Source organism: Miscanthus floridulus, chromosome 10, assembly GCF_019320115.1.
Source record: "Miscanthus floridulus cultivar M001 chromosome 10, ASM1932011v1, whole genome shotgun sequence".
NCBI lineage: Eukaryota > Viridiplantae > Streptophyta > Magnoliopsida > Poales > Poaceae > Miscanthus > Miscanthus floridulus.
In genome coordinates, this window is record NC_089589.1 from 64,239,078 (window position 1) to 64,259,986 (window position 20,909).

General features: G+C 44.1%; 1 protein-coding gene and 1 pseudogene across 1 annotated transcript; both read right to left on the reverse strand.

Annotated features, from left to right (window-relative positions):
- Positions 1-3,240: 3,240 nt before the first annotated feature.
- LOC136486679 (calmodulin-interacting protein 111-like) lies at positions 3,241-9,669 on the reverse strand (annotated as a pseudogene).
- A 6,496-nt stretch (positions 9,670-16,165) lies between these two features.
- Positions 16,166-17,129, reverse strand: LOC136484795 (xylanase inhibitor protein 1-like). Its single transcript, XM_066481751.1, has one exon. The coding sequence runs from the start codon at positions 17,107-17,109 to the stop codon at positions 16,192-16,194; it is 918 nt and encodes a 305-aa protein (XP_066337848.1). The 5' UTR covers positions 17,110-17,129; the 3' UTR covers positions 16,166-16,191.
- Between the last annotated feature and the right edge of the window lie 3,780 nt (positions 17,130-20,909).

Genomic DNA, 20,909 nt, shown 5'->3' on the forward strand with positions numbered 1-20,909 from the left:
GGACAGCCAGAAGCTGCTCCTCAATGAAGCCAGGGATGCCCATCACTGTGGGGTACAGATCAGGGTGTGGTTCGACTGGAGCAGTGGCAGCACGAACAGCAGATGCGAGACCAACAATGGCGTCATGGAGTCGAGCAAACTGCTGGGCGCTGTACTTCCTGCGCCTCCTCATCACCTCAATGAAGGACACTGCTACTGATGCCATAGCACCAGCAAGAAGGATCAGCTGCCGTAGACGATGTAGCCAGTCCACCTACAAGGGGTGTCCCAGAACTGCATCAGGAAGACGCAAATGGTCCAACATAAGAAGCTCAATTTGTACACCAGAAGGGATTCGTGTGCCTTTTTACAGTGACCACAAAATCCCATCAAAGATTAATGTTAAGAGTAATGGAACATACACTGCTCCTGCTCTGACAAGCATCAATGGAACCCCTAAAATTCCAAAATATGTATCATGGAATCAAGCTCTGAACTTTTATATAACAGAACATCAATCTACACTGTAAATGACATTCCGGCATATCTACAGGGCCAAGTGAACATTCAATTTTATATTTTTATGGATTTCTTGTGAACAGCCAGGGCCTACTAATGCGCACACAACCAATCTTAACCAACAAAAATGCCCCGATTCCACACCACAGGCTCTGGATCACAGCCAATCTGAATCCACCAATGCCCTCAAACATCCTCCGAACTCAGCGAAACTACGGAACTGTTGAATTTTGGCCGAGCAAAAACGCACCTCGGCGGCGGCGGCGGAGGAGGAGGAGGCAACGCTGGAGCGGCTGCCGGAGCCCACAGCAAAGAGGCGACGCTTCGCCTTGGGGCTGCCCGATCCCCCAACTCATCCGCCACCGGAGCACGCCGCCGGCGAGGCGTGGGCGGGGCCGAGCGGAAGACGGGGCTGTCCCTGCCTGCGGCGCTCATGGCTGCCGCCTCTTGGGTCTTGGCTGGGATGGCCTAGACGGAGTGGTGTGGGCACTTCGGGGACGGAGACGGATACGCGCCGAAATTGTTCGCCTCCGGCCTTAAAACGCACGGTGTGAATTTTCGTTTTCGCGGGCTCGCAAAAAGTCTTGGCGCGCAAATCTACCATGCAAGCACTTTTTTTTTGTTTTTCTTCGCTTTCGAGTTGTCATACTACGATTTACCGGGAACCAAACCAATGTGAATGAAACAAAAGAATAATTAAATCTGCGGTTTACTTTTAAAAAAATGATTACTAATACGTTTTGACGAGTACATGGCCCCAAGTATCTCCTATGCCATCCTATCATATATACTCTCTCCATCCCAAAATAAAGTAATGCAAAAAAAACAAGGAGAGAGATAGAGAGAAATAGAGATAATGTACTGGGGAAAAGAAAAAATATTTTTTTAATTTTTTTGAATGCCTCTCATCTGATGCAACAAAATTTAAACCCTATAAAGTCAAGTACTTTAGGACAGAGGAAGTACCTATATAGACGGAGGTGACTAAAAGTCATTAAGTGCTATAAAGCTTGGAACCACAAGATACCACATCAAGGACATTTCCAATCACAAATAAGTGATGTTTCGAGGTTCTGTGGATCAAATTCAATTATTTTAAGCTAGCTTCACCTAACAAGCCATGTTTAGGTGGCTTTACGTACACCTCTTGTAAAAGAAATGACTTCCCTGGTCCGTAGTTTCACTAGAAGAGCCATTTTATAAGCCTCTATTCTTTTGTAGATGTCACATTAGCTTTGTCCTAAGTCAAGTATTATTATCTTTGACCATCTATTTCAAAAACAATTCTTATAACTTCGCAACATATGAATTATATATCATGAAAATATTTCTCATAGTGAATCTAGAAACATAAATCTTATATCATGATTCATGAATCTTAAAATTGATGGTCAAAGATACAAATGTTTAACTAACCATCTATTAAAAAAATTCTTATAGCTTTGCAACATATGAGTTATGTATCATGGAAATATTTCTCATAGTGAATCTAAAAACATAAATCTTATATCATTATTCATGATTTTTGAAATCAATGGTCAAAGATACAAATGTTTGACTTAGAACAAAGCTAATATGACATGTAAATAAAAACTAAGTAGTGTATAGTAGAACTTTACTTAAGCTTTATAAAGAGTCAGAGAGACAAAAGCTAAAACTCCTCAAGAAGCACTGCCAAAAGACCCTTAATTAATTTTGACTTTTATATCTATTATAATATATTTCTACAATTTTGTGAGACTATTTTTCAAGAAAAATGTACCCCGTATCATCTCCTAACATACATACTTAATACTTGAAAAGTCTAGAATAATCAAAGTTTGGAATAACTAATTTCAAAAAATGATAAAACTTCACTAATATGTGACTGAAGCGAGTAACAGAATGGGAATGCCTAACTATGAGCCTAGAAGCATACTCTTTCTGCCCCTTTATATTTGTCGCTATGGGAAATATGCGGGTCAAACTTTCTCAACTTTAACTAGGATTGTACAAAATATTAGCAACATTTGTACCTCTAAATAAGTTTATTATGAAAATTGATTAAATTTTCTTATATATAAATTTTCAAAGTTGCGTTTGACTTTTCAGGAAGTGAGAACGATAGATAAAAGGGGACAGAGGGAGTAGAAGCGTTAATGAAAGGCTCGATAATATATCTCCATATCCTTGACATCATGTGCGCATCATATGCAAATCATTTGGGTACCTTCTTTACTATTACTTTTCCTTTTCTAATTTTTTTTTTTGGATGAACCTTCCTTATTACACTATAGTCTATACTTTAAGGTGCGCATTTTTATTTGTTCACATCACATCTCCTAAAACGCAGGTGCCTGAAATCTACCTTTTGTTCAGGCGACGTGGTGCTCCTTTGATCTGCCCTTTCTTTGTGTGAATTTAGGTCCATTAGATCTTCATCTGATGGCTCAGAGCCGTTACCTGAATAGATGTTATTTTTCAGGCACCTGAAAAATAGAGTTTATTACTTTTTGGTGGGCTGCTTTAGCAGGTGGTACACTTTTTTTACACAGCGCGTGCTGGGTGCGCGGCGTAAAAAACGGAGTAAACCTCATCGTGAACTGGGATCAGTGCCAGCGGTTGCCAGCACGCAGGCATATGTGCTTGTAAGGCACGGCGTGAACCAATGCGAGGATTAGAGAAACGCAACAAAAAAGCCTTCGCGAACAAATGCAGAGGGGACCAAAAGCACTGTCAATGTAAGCTTTCAAATGACTTCTCTATAATCTTGTGGTTTCGTTTCTCATTTGTTGACAAACGGACACGGGCACCGCACAGAAAACAAGTACAGAAAAGGTGATTCTAGATAGAACAAGATTCTGTATTTACATTTCAAAGAGCAAAGGTGATGTGGCAGAGATGACAAAAGGAATCGCTTTTAGGATACAAGTTGCAACAAAATTTCTGCGACTGTATCCTAACCATCTTCTTGCTTTCTCAGGGGTGCGCCGCCATCCACATATCTGCGGAAATCCTTTGTGGGTTTTTGGTAAAACTCGACATCAGACAGCTTTACACTGCTGATTGCAGACTTACTGTGTGCGCTTCAGATGAATTTAAACCACAGCGGCTGTTTCCGCAGTGGATATGTGAGGAGTACAGTGAAAAGCTGCGGCCACAGCATCGACTTTAGTACGTATGCTTCTAGGATTGTAGGAAGCATTACATGTGAAACCAAACAATGCACTGTATAGACCTAATGAACAAACTGTCCTCGGAAGTGCAGGATCAATTTTGTCAGGACGATTAGTAGCTGCAATAACAGTTACACCAACTCTCTGGTCCAAACCTGTTGCCACCAAATAGTAAATTACGCATCATCAAAATTTAGAGACCAATAGGTGCTTCTAAATAACAAAATGTGTCAGACAGCAAGTCACCAACATTCCAACTGTGGTGGAGCGAGCAAATGGCTAAGACTCCAATTGATCAATAATTGAATGGAAACGTCATTTGGTGCTTAGTCAACGAAAAAGTTTAGTGACCAGCGTTAGTGAGTATATATAAGGCGATTAGACTATAGCCTAAGGCAATTATCAGCAAGTTTATGAACAGCCATGAAGCAACATAAGAGAAATTTCGTTTATGGGGTGACAAGAACTCACCATCCATTTCCACAAGCAACTGACAAGAGGACTCTGTCAGCAACAGACGTGCCATCATTTTCAAGCCCACGAGTTACTGCAAACCCATCTATTTCATTGAAAAATAGTATTGCTGGTGCATTAGCCCTAGCCTTTGCAAATAGCGACCTCGCTGCCTTTTCAGAGTCTCCGACCCATTTGCTGAAAAATTCAGGACCCATAACTGCAAGGAAGTTCAATTTTGCTTCAGAAGCTGCTAGCTGCAGCACGAGCCATCAGTGGCTTGCTGCAACCTGGTGGTCCTATCATTAGCAATCCACTGGGGGGTTTGATCCCTAAACGCTCAAATGCTTCTGGGCATTTCTGCGGCAATTGGATGGCTTCAATAAGCTGCTCCTTGACACTGGCTTGACCACCAACATCTTCCCAACGTACTTTCGGAACCTCAAGCATTACCTGTGCAGAGTATGATTGACAATTGGCATCACTTTTACGCAGGTCAAATGCATATATATAGAGGAACTGTAATATAATAAGAAGCCAACAGTTACAGAGTTAAAGCCTTGCAGGTGGATAGATGATGCTATACCTCACGCATTGGCACTTGGTCTAATTTTCATTTCAGCCTTCTGAAAGTCATCATTGTTGACTAACAATATTTTTTCATCTTTCTCACTATTTGCAGAGGGACAATCATCCAATGACATGGTTGAGAAAGACAATGATAATGAGCTTTCATGATAGCCTAAAGGATGACCAGTATCTCAAACAAACTTATCTACACTAGAGTCAGGATGACCAAGTTGTAGACTCGAATTTTCTCTTAGGCTGATGAAACGGCAAAGAGCAATCAATGCAGCCTCATTGCATAGTGCAGCTAGATCAGCAACCACAAACCCATGGGTGTCTAGAGCAATAGACTCAAGTTCCTCATTACTGAGAGTGGTGAACTCCAATTAGAAGGTGGCGAAGTATGTCCATCCTCTGTGCTGGAGATGGCACTCCTAAAATCCAGTGAGTAGACAACAAATCATGGTCAACATGGTTTTAGACTCAACAATATATCATTGGACAACCATGTTAACTCAAGACTACTTAAAATTGTTACCATCTATATATGCAAGCTAACCTTAGTTTACTAAAAACTGCCTTAACTGGCAACTTTGGGACCTCCTATCTGGTTTTGAGCTACATCCTGAAGTTGAGGACTCACATATTTGGCGACTCTCCTCTAGTGGGCAATACTCAGCCAAATCTGCATATGAGGGTTTTTTCTTCGGCTCCACACTTTTTGCCCCCTATGAGCGGATCTGGAAAACATGGGCACCGGCCAAATGTCATTTCTTTTTGTGGCTGGTTGCACATAATAAGTGCTGGACCGTGGATCGTCTTACGTGGCGAGGATTGCCTCACCCTGAACAATGTCCTCTATGTGATCAGCATGATGAGACCATCAACCATATCCTAGTATCATGTGTTTTCGCAAGGCAATTCTGGTACATTCTGTTTCAGCAAGTCGGGCTCCATGTTCTAGATCCACAACCTTCAGACAGTTCCTTTGATGGGTGGTGGGAGAAGGCAAGTTCTGCTGTGAATGGTGAGACAAAGAAAGGACTAAATTCGCTAATAATTCTTGGGGCCCGGACATTGTGGAATCACCGAAACCGGTGTGTTTTTGATGGGGTAACGCCTAGCATCACCAGGGCCTTGGTCATTGCAGGGGAGGAGCACCGGTTATGGTGCATGGCAGGTGCTCAGGGGCTGTCCTTCCTGACTGCCCCACTCCCTGATGGTTAGCATGTATGGTTCGCTCGCCTCGACAGCTAGTTCACGACAGCTAGTTCACGACAGCTAGACCCATCTTTCTTCTTAATATAATGAAGCGCAGCTCTCCTGCATTTTTCGAGAAAAAAAAACTATAAGAACATAAAAAATAATTACCTACCAGGGACAACAGAAGACACAATACATTTCATTCCATTCCTTATAAGTCAAAAATATTGACCAATACTAAAGGCATGATGCTACATTTCATATAATTACCTAAAGGCATGATGCTACATTTCATATAATTACCTAAAGGCATGACATAATTCATTCCATTCCTAATGCATTCTGCATATCCATAAGTATTCATTTTAGCTACAGGCATTTAGCTTTAAAAGCATCATGTGTATGTAGAGGAGACTACATCAACGGCCCTTTTACTTTAAAAGCATATGGACAGCATAGTAGGATTATACCTATTTCAATTTCTTTATCCAATCTTCCAGAACACCAAAGTGCAGGATCGATACTATCAGGCCGATTAGTAGCCGCAATTAAGAGAACACGGACAGTCGGTCACTAGGGCCTATCTCGTCCATCAGTTTTAACAGAGTGGCCACCATTCTAATAGATAACTCCTCGCCCCCTTCCATCCTTGATGGAGCAATTGCATCCAATTCATCAATAAATATCTAAAAGGAACAAAGATACACAAGATAGATACATACTAGTGTTACAAATGGCAACATGTGATGAGATAAGAACCCTAATTATAGGATACCAATATGTCAAATATATAGTATTGCTCCTTGCTAACTAAATACTTCAAACCTTATACAATCAGTGATCTGCCCCCTGAGTGTGAAAAGAGTAACAAGTTTCGTTCATGAATTTAATTAGAAGATGTAACTTTAAGACTTCAGAGTTGCAGAGCACATCAAGACATTAGGGCAGCTTGGGCTCAATAATACAGTGCTACTATACAAAAAATCAAGTTGCTTGTATCATTAAAAAAACACTGGTCACAAAAGTCATAAAAAATGTTGTTATTTTTCTAATACAAAGGGGAGATTCAGCATTATAAATTACAATAAAGAGGTAACTCTAACAGGATTTTTCTTTGCAGTTGACATGACAGTAAAGATAATGCAGCTAAGCATTTGAAGAAAATCTAACCACAGCAGGCGCAGCTTTCTTAGCTGAACTGAAAACATCATACAGAGATTGCTCACTTTCACCATAATAATTACTAATGATCTCTGGTCCGTTGACTGTGAAAAGGTTGGCTCCTGCATCATAGGCATAGGAAGAGGCAAGAGAAGTTTTCCCTGTTCCAGGTGGACCATAAAGAAGAACACCTTTGTATCTGAAATTAATAAAAAATGTTACAAAATGAAAAGAATGATTTTTTATAGCAGAATACAGGGGGAAGGGTGTATCTGTTTACGCAATACCTTGGCAAACCAATATGATCAGCCAGTGAAAATGAAATTAGTCCTTTTATGATAGCTGACTCTTTAGATAAACCACCAAGCATTGGAGCATGATTGGAAACTTCATTTCTTTTATTATCATATTCATAAAGTTCTGACGGTAAATCTACCTTATCTGGGCTAAGCTTCTCTGTGCAAACAGAATCAGACAGATGCACTTTTGTGGTTCTATCAACAAGGAACGAAACTAGGGTTTCCCCCAAGTTAGCTGAGTCTTCTGCATTAGACAGTGTATTCCCTTTCTTGCACAAATCACCTTGGGCAGAGCCATCAAATTCTGCTCCCATCACCACAAACAAAGACAATTTTCCGCACATTGAAAGAGGAACAAAATTCCCTTTTAATAACTGTCTACCATTAAGCCACCGTTGAGCTGAAGTCTGCAACAACTCGTTTAACTTCTTCATCTGCTAATGCTGATCTTGCAGTGGTTTGATCCAAGCACATTGAAGAGCCACTGTTGAATGAAGAGTACAAGGACACCTTCCTATGCAGTGGAGCAGAAGGTATCTTCTTGCATGTCTCCATAACCATTCCATTACTTTCAGGACAGCAGTCAGACTCTGATTCATTGCTACTAGAAGATCCAACCTCAGGTGGAACTAGACTAAGGTCAAGATTCTTACATTTTATTACCCGTAAAATATCTGCATCATCACTATACCCGTAAAAGATTCTTACAAGCACTTCAACGAACATTGTGTCCATCACTGTCATGTTTCCATCCATCCATGCATCCGCCTTCTCCGTTGAAGTGCTTGTTTTTCTCACCCATCTCCCAGTTCAGTTCATGTCGCCCAGACCATATTCTTCCTTGGCCTATGGACTGATGGACACGATGCTAAACTGGAATAGGCACAAGGGCAGGCGGTGAACTGGAGTAGGCAGGTGGTAATTGGGGCAGGCAAGTCCTAGGCTCGAGCAAACTAGGTGCTGGAAAGAGGGCATGAGCTGAATGATTTGCACTCGATTTCTAGGCAGAATCTGGGATAACCTCTCATCAACTTCCAGAAAAAACCTAGGCAGATATGCAGGTTGCTTTACATCCATGCCTTGCTGCTCCCTTTTTACAGGCTGTAAAGCACAAAACAGTTGAACCCACCAACTACAAAATTATTATCCTAAATTTCTCCTCTCTATACATCTATAAACAATTAGAAGGCATCCATGGGAAACAATAAGTATGCAAGAACTATGATAAACAGCTTTTCGTACAGTACAAAAACCTCCATTTGGATTGGGTGGGTCAATTTGGTGGCCTGCAGATTTGATTTGGGGTGTGGTGGCTTAATGAAAAGGAGGGCTATGGCCTAGCAGTGTGCTCAAGGATGGGAATGAGGTCTGCCTCAAGAACATGAACTAGGTATCCAATAGAGAAGATAGATGGATTGACACAAAAGGTGCTATCGGTTTATTTCTACAAGGAGCTATCTTTTTTTCAATGGTATTAATGTGTAATCAGTCAGTTCAGTGGTATATTCAGAACCATGTTTTCTAAAAAAAAAAAAAAAAAAGCAACCAGTAATTTTGTGCTTAAATGCAACTATAAAGTCTGTTTCACAATCACGGTGGCATAAGTCCATGCGCATTTCAATTTGGCACATTAAACACACACACGTGGGTTATTCCAAAACACACACACGCGCGCGCGCGCGTGGGTGGATGGGTGGACTCATGCCGACCGGAATTGATACCAATTACTAAATGTCTGTCAAATTGGAGCTCATAAGACTGAAATGGTCTTCAGTGCCCTTGTGATAAATTCAAGGGTGCCTCCCAGTCAAAACGCAAATATAAATTTGAGCAAGAAATTGCACTCCCTTGAACTGATTCTGGATGTAACGAAGCTGGTTCGCACAAACAATTTGCAGAAACAAACAGTCGTAAGTCGAAGGGACAAAAGGTGAGAAAGCAGGAGCTCACGGAGACGAGGCACCCGGGCCGCATCCCGGCGCCGACCATGGCCGCCTCGGAGAGCCAGAGCCTCCCCAAGCGGCCGCCGCGGCTCCCGTCCCTGGGGGCCACTTCGGCGACGGCGCCAGCAAAGCATCCATCGCCGCCGCGTGGCACGAGCGCCGGGAACTCCGCTGCGGCGGCGGCAGCGGCAAAGGATGGGAGGTCGACGCTTCTCTCGCCGTCGATGCTTCCGGAATCTCGGGAGGAGCGAGAGGGAGGGGTGCGACGTCGATGGGTGCCTATTCTTGCCCTCGGAAGGAGGCATCGCGGCGGAAACAAAAGATGCGCGCGCTGGCGACGGCGCCGGGGGAGGGGGAGGGGCGCGTGCGACGGCGAGCCTAAACCATGGAGGAGTGGGAGAAGCGGCCAGTCGAGCGGATGAATTTTTTTTTTTAATTTTAACGCTTTTTGAAAACTAATTTTAAATCTAACCCCTCCGATTTTTTTTAAACTAACACTTTTGGCCGCGCCTATTGTCCTGGCGCGGCCAAATGCCTGTGCCGCGCCATGCATGGCTGACATGGCGGCGACCAGGAGCGCTGACCGCTGACGGGGCAGGGCCTGCCGCGCCACCGATCTTGGCGCGGCAGTGCCGCGCCAGGGGTCATGGCGTGTCTGGGCCAAATAAAACCCCGCGACCAGTCATGCCAGCCCGAGCAGCAAGCCTGCCCGCCGCGTCCGCCGCCAACCCGGCGGTACCTAGACGGTTTAATCGAAACGCGTCGCGCCGATGGTGGAAGTTATTGTAAGTATTGTTTGACGTAAAATGAATAGTGAATTTGTTTCTACATTTTGTTAAATTTTTTCAAGACCGAATAGAGAAATTGACGGTTTAATCGGCGGCGACACGACCATAGACCCCCGCTTCCTCGACCCCTCACGTAAGACGCCGGCCACCGGTGTCGAGATACCCTGGAACTGCCGTTTTTTGAACTAGTTTTTTTAAAACGAATATGAAGCAAATAACATAAGTTGACAAGCTACCACATAAGTTTGACTTAAGTTCGACATAACATAACCAAATAAGCCTGCAAGTTTCAGACCCCAATAATAGTTTGACCTAACAAACTAAGACCCAGGAGTGTAAGGATTCCTCGGACGCCTTTTTTTCTTCGGATTTGTTGGCAACACATTGGGAGTGTAGCCGACGTCGGTGTGGTCACGTCGTCGGTGCGTATGGCTCGTACCCTGCAAGTATGTGATATGCACGATTACTTAGAATTCTTTGTGGTCGTTAGTTCATGTAGCCTACGTATTTAAAGAAACTATCTTTGTTAGTACCTGTGATGCTCCTTGGTTGCCAAGCGGGGCACCACCTAGCTGAGACATGCCGATCTCATTCTGCGGCCAATCTTCCCACTTGTCGTTGTCGTCATCGTCGTCCTCGATTGTAGGGTCCTTCCCAGCGCTATAATGTGGTGGTGTACGCACTGCGGAAGTGGCACCTGTTACCGGCTGAGAAGAGTCGGTTGGCGTCCTCAAAGAGGCTGAAGACGTACCACCCGACCGCGCTGGGAGTGGCAGTTCCTCATAAGGAGTGTCCATGCAGCTTAACTTTTGAGCTAGCTTCCTGCAGCTCTTCTTCACCTTCTGCATAAATAGACGTTAAAGTTAGCGCATTTCACAAACGCATATACACTAAAGAAACAATTTTGGAACAGACTAGTTTATGTTTACCTCCACAAAAGCCTCGAGAACGCCTGGCCTCTGCCCTCTAGACTCGTGAAGCCGGTACGCTGCTTCGTTGGACAGCCTCGACAATTGTGTCATCTGGGTTCAGAAACGCGGTTGAACAGTTTTAGTATACATAAATAATACCAAATGGATAACAAATTGTACCATTCAAGTATCTTATCACGTATCTTTGTAGCGGGGCTCTCTGTAGTTGTGTGTCCTCTCTAGTGACAACGTCGTACACATCTTCGATCATATCTTCCTCCGAGTCCTCGTCAATCGCCTCCTCAGTGTACGGGGGCTTGATATGTGTCCTCATAGACCTGTGAAGCCAGCGCAGGTACTCGTCGAAGGTGTGCTGGTCATGTGGAGGACCCGCATGGATCGGCTGCCGTTCCTTAGTCTCCCATAAGTGGATGTGTGCGCTGTGTGTCATGCACCAATCCTTGGTCTTGTACCTCTTCCTACGGTCATACCTGCAACAAAAACGATGTTAGTTGTACCATACACACCTCTGGATTGTAGCTCTATTATTAATCGATAACGCACCCGTGCAATCCTTGGTTGGTGGAGTAAAGCGGTGGTGGGCAGCCTGTCATTCTTCCAAACTGTCTGTAGACCCTGACAGGCAAGTGAATCTCGACCATATAGAAGAAAATAAGAGGGATGTTGCAGCGATACTCCTCTGAGTCGTCCCTAGTGATAGGACTGAGATAGTACTGGAGCTCCGAAGTATCCCAAGGACACCAATGCACCTGAACATTTCATAATTGAGTTAGGCTGTGATATAGTGTAGATCGAACAAGACGCATATATGATAGTAGAGAGAGCATAACCTGGTGCTGTGTTAGGACGTCGAGATCGTCCGTGTACTCCCTGTACTTGCGCCTTGCATTCCCTCTAACTAACTCTGATTCTGTCCAGATAAACAGAGCTGTAGGGAGTGTATTCTGCCCATTTCATTGCTGCATTGAACACGATAATGAATATAATAAACACAAGTACTTACCGGTAAACCCATATTAAGGAGCCTCCCAACGGGCCATCGTTTCCAACACCAAACCTGAAGTAGGTACGAGCAACCCCCAAGGTTCGCATACCTTGAGGTGCGACGGCAGGCAACGCATAGCTGTCGATACGTCCATGCTAGGACAGCGATGCCCCAGCTGTACGCCGCTATATTCTCCCACGGCTGGCGTAGTATGTCAAGGAAGATCCAGCTGATGGTATTGCCCGAGGCGTCTGGAAAGAGGAAAGCACCAAGAAAGTGCTAGAGCCACACTCGAGCGAACCTGTCGATCTGAGGCTCCTCAGCCTGTGGGTCCAAGTAATCAAAGCGTTCCGTGATCCAGGACGACAAAACACCAGAAGTTTTCCTGAAATTTACCAAAGAAAATGAGACCCGATGGCTGCAGGAAAGCAATACAAATATTAAATAGGCTTGAATTTCTCACTTATTTTTCTTGGAAGCCTCGTCATCCGATGGAAGAAAGCCAGTAAACTAAGCCACCAGCTCCCTCCAGTGATCGTTGTCAACTATCTCTATCACTGGAAGCCCCCCCAACCGAAGGCCTAAAATAGCCTTCACGTCCTGCAACGTCAAGGTCATCTCACCACAAGATAGGTGGAACGTGTGGGTCTTAGGCCTCCACCTATTATAAGAATAGAACGACTGTTAGTTGCCTCAAATTTGTTACAAGAAAGTTTACGTAAAAGAATGCACTCACACTTGTCTATAGCTGCAGTAAGTAGTGCTGGGTCAAGGGGCGAAAGACCGCGGTTGACAACACGGACAAGCTCGAGACGGCACGCCATATGTACGGCACGTAACGCTCGTCCCACTGGTGCGCCCTGGTGTGCGTGTGGGGCCTCAAAAAAGGCAAGGCCACCTCTACGCCGTTTGTCACTCAAGATGTGTGTTCGGTGCTGGTCGTCGTACTCCACCTTAAAAATGGGGTACAACGGGTGCTGCGTGGGATGGGCTATCCTGTTATAAATTTATAAACAAAGCGTTAGAGTACTCAAATTAACAAAATTCAAATTAACATTATGTAGCATTGCAAAGTAAAATATTCCTAATAACGTTCGAATGGAATACGATCCCTCGACCGGCTCGCTACAATCCCTAACTAAATAACTAACTATAAACTAAATAATAACCGGATCTAGAAGTGACAAACGCATCGCTACAATCCCTAACTAAATAAATAACTACAAACTAAATAATAAATACCTAATCGATCCCTAAACCCAAAATCCTAACCTAAAACCTAAAAACTACATACGTATATCACAAATTAATTATCCTAAAACAATAATAATCATAATAACATAAAACCGAGAGGGAGGTACCTTAGGAGCGGGCGGCCTTGACGCGCCGGGGTTCGTGGCGCGGCCGGCGCGGGTGCCGCGAGGGGTGCGGGCGGGCGCGGCCGACGGGAGTGGCCTAGCACGGCCGGCGAGGGCGCGGGCACTGGAGGCGGGCGATGGCCGGCGGCGGGGCGCGTCGGCTGGCTGGCTGGCGGCGCGGTCGGGGCGGGTAGGGGTGCATGCGGCTGGGGGCTCGGGCGCGGGGTTTTATTTGGCCCAGACGCGCCATGATCCTTGGCGCGGCACTGCCGCACCAAGATCGGTGGCGCGGCAGGCCTTGCCTCGTCAGCGGTCAGAGCTCCTGGTCGCCACCACGTCAGCCCTATGGCGTGCCGCCATGCATGGCACGGCATAAGCATTTGGCCGCGCCAGGGCAATAGGCGTGGCCAAAAGTGTTAGTTTTAAAAAAATCGGAGATGTTAGATTTAAAATTAGTTTTTCAAAAAATATTAATATTAAAAAAAAATCATGGATGAAGGGGTCCGGTTCGAACCTTGGGCCAAGAACGGGTCCTTACTCCTTAGATGGTCTCCGATCGGGCAGACCGGGGAAAATATTTTTTTTTCAATTTTAAGATTTAAGAAAAGGCAACATATCAGGTGTAAACCAGCCAACCTGTGCAAACTTAGAAACTACCAATCAGAACCACTAGATGTTGATCCAATGGATGGGGTGAGGGGGCTTAAGCGCAAAAAAAGGCCGGTGGGTGGAGGGCTTAAGCGCAAAAAATCCCACCTCTCACCCCATCCATTGGATCAGCATCTAGTGGTCCTGATTGGTAGTTTCCAAGTTTACACAGATTGATTGATTTGCACCTGATACGTTGCCTTAAGAAAAATTCTAATTTATCTCCCTCAACAATCGTGATTGTCCAATTTACTACAAAACTAGTTTTTTAACTTCATCACATTTTAAAAACCTTGTTTTTGCACCTTGGATGGTTTTTATGATAATTTTGCTAATGTGGTGCTATGGCAGTGGGGGTAAATCACACTAGAGATATTTTTAAAAATATCCAAAAAAATCATAAAATATTTTTTTAGAAAAATATCTAAATTTTTTGCATCGAAAAATAATACAATGAAAAAACCTAAAATTTGGATTGATCTTAGAAAACTCAGAAAATTTGTCCGACCTCAAAAAATCATGAAACTACTTTTAGATTTTAAAAAACATTATGCTCTATCTTATGCTGCCTAGATTGAAATTGTTTAAATCTTAATGAACTCATCTTGGTGCATTTTGCTAGTAGAAGCTCTCATCGTCAAACTACGTAGAAGCATTGTCTGGACTACATATGTAACAGGGTAGGCGTTGGTCCCCTTTACTGGATAAATTAATTTTAAAGTAGTTATGTTAGCCCGTGTGGCTGCATGCGTCCTGCCGCATGCATGGTCCTAACTATGCTTTACGAGCGCTTCTACGTAGTCCGGATGATCAACATCGATTAATTATAATAGATAATGAGAGCTTCTACTAACAAATAAACACAAAAAAAAGTCTATAAATTAATATTCAAACAATTTCAAGCTAGGCACCCTAAGATAGAGCATGATTTTAGAAAAAAAAGATTAAAACTAGTTTCATAGTTTTTCAAAGTAAAACAATTTTTTCAATGAAATTCCTAAGATTAAATCAATTTTTAGGTTTCTTAATTGCATTATTTTTCATGTAAAAAAATTTAAATAATTTTTAAAAAAAATATTTTTATGAACTTTTGAATATATTTTTTAAAAAAATTCTAGTCCGATTTACCTCCCTCAACATTCAATTTAGTTCGATTTACAACCCCTACCACCACCACCCAATCCACACGTCAGCAAAATCACCAGCAGAACTATCCAAGGTGAAAAAACAAACAGACTTAAAATTGAAGATGGGTTAAAAAAAAATTGGTTCGTGTAGTTTATTATAGAGGAAAATCATATTACCGTGATCGTTTGTGGGAGGTAAATTGAATTCATTTTATATATATTCTTAGGTTCTGATTTTGCAAATGTAGCCTTATGCCACCGTGTAATTCAGGCATTATTATTTAAAACCTGGCAAGCCAGCCGGCGGTTTTAGCAGCTATTTCAGCTGTTGCTGATCTGTATTACTGAGACTGAACTACCTTGGATGGCTGAAAGCTGCTCCTGCAACGAGCAACCGAACAGACCCGAGTGGCGCGGCAGGAAGTAAAGACATCGGTATAGAACATTTGTTCATGAATACTCCTTGTTCCATTGAGTAGAACAACAAACAACATTAGACTGATTCATTGACCTGTCGTTTCAAAATAAAATCATGATCTGCAAAACAACTAGCAGAACATATAATAAACGACATTGGATCCATATAGCATTGTTATATATGGGTCTCGATCATTTTATTATGAATCTGTCTATGCCTCACTCGAGTGTTCTAAGCCGCCCGAATACTATTTCATTCACATCTTTTTCCTCCTCCTGACATGGCGTTGCCACCCACTGCTCACCACTCTGCCGCGCGCGGTAGGGTATCATCGAAGCTCTGCCGCCGTGACCGCGGCCATGTGGAGCTTTGGTGAGACCCTACCGCACCAGCGGCAACCTCCTTCTTTCCCACCGCCGCCTCCTACGTCACCGGAACCCTAATCATTGTCCCTCACCGCCCATAAAATTTCTTCTAAGACCGTTAGATTTGAAGAAGAAGAAGAAGAAGGGAAGAGAAAAAGAAGAGATCGAATCAGAGTGTTGATTGCTCCAAAACACTAGAGTGCATGCGTATAGAATTTCTGCTTATTATTAGTAGTACATACGTACATACGCATACTGATTAATAGCTGTAAACCAACAAGCTAAGTAACGTCACGCCCAGCCCTTGACGACGCCGCTGTAGCCGGTCTTCTTGTCCTCGTACCTGTCCCAGACCATGACGCCGCCATAGTTGCGCGCCTTCTGCACCTCGGGCAGCAGGAGGTAGTAGAGATACTTGAGGTAGACCGCGATAGTGCCCTGCGCCCCATCCGGCACGCCGCTCTCTGCCGCGGCGAGGCCGAGGTACACCTCCGTCTTGGGGTACCTCGCCGTCCACTTGTTCCACTCCTCCACGACGCCCCAGGTGCTGCCGTTCTTGAAGGAGCACTTGTCGTCGCCGTAGAACCTGACGTGGATGCGCTCGAACAGCCCCGTCTGCAGCGCCCGGTCGACGCGCCGGTCGGGGCACCCGCACCGCGGCGACGCCGTGAGCCGCACCCCCTTCCGGGCAAGGCGGCGCGCCAGCTCGTCGTAGTGGTCGGCGGCCTCGCCGTTGTCGATGTAGAAGTCGATGCCGCTCACGGCGGCGTCGCCGAACGGGCGGTACACGCCGCGGCGCCGCCCGCCGAGGTGCGCGTTCCACAGGTTGTCGGCGACGTCCGCCGCGGACTGGGAGGACGGGAGCGAGTAGTCGTGGCCGCCGCCGCCGATGGAGAGGAGCACGAGGATGCCTCTGGACTGGCAGTGCTTGATGTCGGCGCCGACGCCGCTCAGCTGGTGGCCCGACAGGTCGCCCCGCCAGTAGCGCCCGTGGCCGAACACGCTGTAGAAGGAGATGATGACGGTGGTGTAGAGCCCCGTGTCGCAGGCCTCGCGCAGGGACCCCTCGTCCTTGTTCCGGCCCCAGAAGACGGTCACCTGGTTCGTCTGCTTCGCCGTGGCTGGGCCCGCGGCGAGGCCAGAGATGAGCACGAATGCGACCGCGAGGAGCGCCACATCCACTTGGCGTGGACACCTTCGGGACGCCATGGCGCCTAGTCGCTTCTTTACCAACGTACTACTCGATGTGACATGTGTGAAAGGTGTGATGGATCGGAGCTTGCTGTGATGTCTATATATTGCACTTGGTACTTTGGTAGAGAGCTTTACAACTGCAGCAGGTAGTCGTTTCTCTTGTTCTTGTGTGCCTGCCGTGGCCGGAAAGCATGCATGGAAAACAGGGTGTAACGCGCGGTACACGGGGGCTTGACTTTTCAGTTTTCATTCAAGCACGGGAAAGAGGGGAACTTTATAACGTACGGTATTTACGGATGCATGGTACTCGTTTCCCGTTCCGTCCAGGAAAAAGTAGTTCTACATTTAGGACAAATCAATTTTTTTCTTAAATTTGATCAATTTTATTTATCTACATTTATATCTCCAATAAATTTACTATAGATATATATACACCCTATATAATTAATCTAAGTATACTTATTCTACATCGTAGATGTTATTTTAATTAATTTGGTCAAATTGTGCACTCCGTGGAAAGCGAGAATGGCATTAATTTTTGAGATAGAAGGAGTATATATATTGTTAGAGATGATTAGAGGTGGTAATGGATTAGAATCCAAATCCAAATGGAGAAGTCCAATTAAAATCTAAGGAAAAAACATAAATCCAATCCCAAATGACTAATGAATCTAATCCAACTTTAAAATCCAAATCCATCCACGACGATCCAACAATAGCGAAAGTAATATGTCTACGTTTTGACTCCATGTTTAAAGCTAGATCTCAAAATGAAAATCTTTTGCGTTCACACTTTAAATTCTTAACGAAATTAATTAAATTTTGTTGGAGACGATGATTTTATATATATGACAACATGCTAATATATGTATATTGGTTTGGCTATATATAATAGCGAACTCCATGTCAAAAGCCGAACCCTAGGAATAAAAATATTGCATTGACATCTAAATTTTTTTAATAAAACTGATCGAAAGTTGTTTGAAAGGACTAACTATAACAACCGTCTACTATGTGTATATTAGTGCGGCAAAATCAACATATCAGTTTCACTTTGAAAACCTAAGCTAGACATTAGACTGCAGATGAATTTTAATTTGAACATCATCGGATCCCATGGGGATAGATATAGATATTCAAATCTAAATAGATCTTATATAAGTATATTCAAAACAACAAATATCCAATTGAATTGTGGATGATCCAAATTCAGTACCAGCTCTGTCTATACATGCTGGTATGTAAGTTGCTGTCCATCCTTATCATCCATGCGCAGAGCTTGTCATCGTCATCGTCATCGTCATCCGACGACCCATTTCCCATTGACGACCGCATAAGGGTTGACTTTATTTGAAGACGCATGACAGAACCTGAAGAAACCCACGCCAGCTAATTGGTGTTCTTTCTATTTCTAGTATCTTATTTTTGATATTTTCACTAGTGTGTTTTAAACCTGCACGTCACCTGACCTCTATACCGCTGCAGGATTGAGATCGAACAGTTGGGACGCTTTTATTTCTTCTACCTCACGCTTGTCGCCAGCTTCATGATCGTAGATGCCATGATGCTGCCTCCCACGCGGCATCGTCGGTCCTCTCGGTCGGACTCTCTGCCGCGCCGCCGCCGGCTGTTGCTTATTCGTTTTTAGCAACACGTGTACCAAAGTACCGTGGGCGATGCTTTTTCATATATAGCTCGTTGGATCATTTTCTCATCATGTAATAAGCTTGGACCACTCTACATTGGTAAAATTAGTAGAATTAATTGTCTTAGAGCAGCATCTTCGTTAGATCTTTCATATTGCATCTCCTATAAGTTGCTTTAAGAGAGTATCCTAAAATTAATTTAGGATACATGAGAGTACTGCTGCAACAGATTAGCTAAAAACTTATCTCCATTATTTTTTTAGGAAGAGAGGAAAGGGGGTTGTCTCCTTTATTTAGGAAGAGATGGTGCTTCTTTTAGAAGATCTTTATAAATTAGTGTTTTAGAAATCGCTAGTGGTATGCAAGTACAATTTTTTGTTACAAAAGTTTTTTTTAAACATAGGCTAGCGCATCATACTTTTATCTAACTATTTCGACGCTATTGCAGAGAAAATAATTGTAGCTAAATTGAAAATAATTAACTGCTGATGTTAAAATGCCACCTATCTATGACGGGAAAATGTAATTTGGTTTAAGGAAAGGAAATGCTAGACATGGTTAAGGGCTAGGGCGCAACTAGTTGTACACCATACCACATACTGTCCACCCGGTGCCCTGTGGGCCACTGGGCCGTCGGGCTGCACGTACACCGGTGACGTGCATGATTGTGCCGGCCCATTGCATTATATATAAGTATATAATTATAATATAGACAAAGTGATCAATGCAGAGTATTTGGCCAATCAATCAGAACCTGTTAGGAATTTAGGCAATTTCATTATCAGTTTAATCTAGAAAAATAACATCAGAAGGTTTGTGACAATATATATGTGCATGTGTATATTTCTTATGAACACTACAGCATGCGGAGATGACATACTGGTGAATACAGTAAAACCACAAAGTACAGAAATCACAAAGATTAGATTGTACCCAGCAGAGGGTCCCATGTTGAGGGCATCGGAGGCTCCATTCGCACTAGTCGACATAGTGCGTTGCTCGAAGTCGTGGACCACAGTCGATGCAGGAAGATGTTCGCAGTGCAGTCCCACGAACGGATCACCCGGAAGAAGACGGAAGAAGACACCTTGATGTTCCGCAGGCAATCACCAGGAAGAAGATGTACGTGGACGAGCAGTCGTGGATCGCTTCCCAAAAACCTAATCGCCGCTCACCCCGTGCAGGGTTCTCAGGCGGACGAGGGTTCCGAAGGCACCTGCTCTCCCGCTATTCCGTGCGCGCAGAGTTACAGGACGGGGAAGCCAGGAAACTGCTAATCTGTGGTTCTCTCGAGAGTGGTTGCCGGAAGAACTTGATCTCCGCTGACGGAGGACTCGGATATATGGGTGCGACGGGAAGGAGAGAGGCAGCGGAGAATCCCAGGAGACGGAGATGGAGAGACGGAAGCGGAAAGGACGGTAACTGCCGCCATCAGTTCGCCTCCACCATCAAGGGGAGTCGCCCACGCCCGCGGCCATGGCCTGGCCTGGCCGGCGGCGGCGGCGGCGCGCGCGCTCGTGTGGCACGCCTTTATCCTTTTCTCAGCTTCTCAATTTAGATGAATAATTTCCAACCATATAAGCTGAGTCAGCGTTCGGTCAAAATCCTGTATGGTATTAAGCCATACAACACTTAATGTTACGTACCATAGAGTTTTATTTGATTTATTAAATATTATATGGGCCAAGCCCAAATTATATCCAACAATCCCCACCAAACTCTAGGGTTTGTAACAAAGTAGTCTCAGAACCATATTTCTTTTATATACCAGTGTTTCGATGGAGACTGTTAAGTTGAACATCCATCTAGAACAATAGTTTCACTCAGTCACAACTGAACAATGGACTAAGCCTTAAATTGATAGTTTTGTGTGAGGTGAATGTCACTAAAGTCCTTAGCTGATACTGGGCAGCAAAAGGCATCACCTCTATTTGAAGCATATAAGTCATACTTCAGTGCCTTTCATGAGTATTTAGAGATCACCCAAATCTCATAGACTGTGACTAGCAGTCTGACTCATATAGGTGTGTTCCTCAAAAGATATTCTGTAGGACAACATCTTTGCTTTGACAAGCCACTTGGAACGCATTAAGGCAAAAGCCAGTCTACCTTACAGAAAGGAAAGATATGCATCAGAAATGAGTCTTACTAAGGATCTTTCCTTATAAT

Excerpts from the sequence above, each read along its gene's own strand:
- LOC136484795 (XM_066481751.1), bottom strand. The coding sequence starts at position 17,109 with ATGGCGTCCCGAAGGTGTCCACGCCAAGTGGATGTGGCGCTCCTCGCG.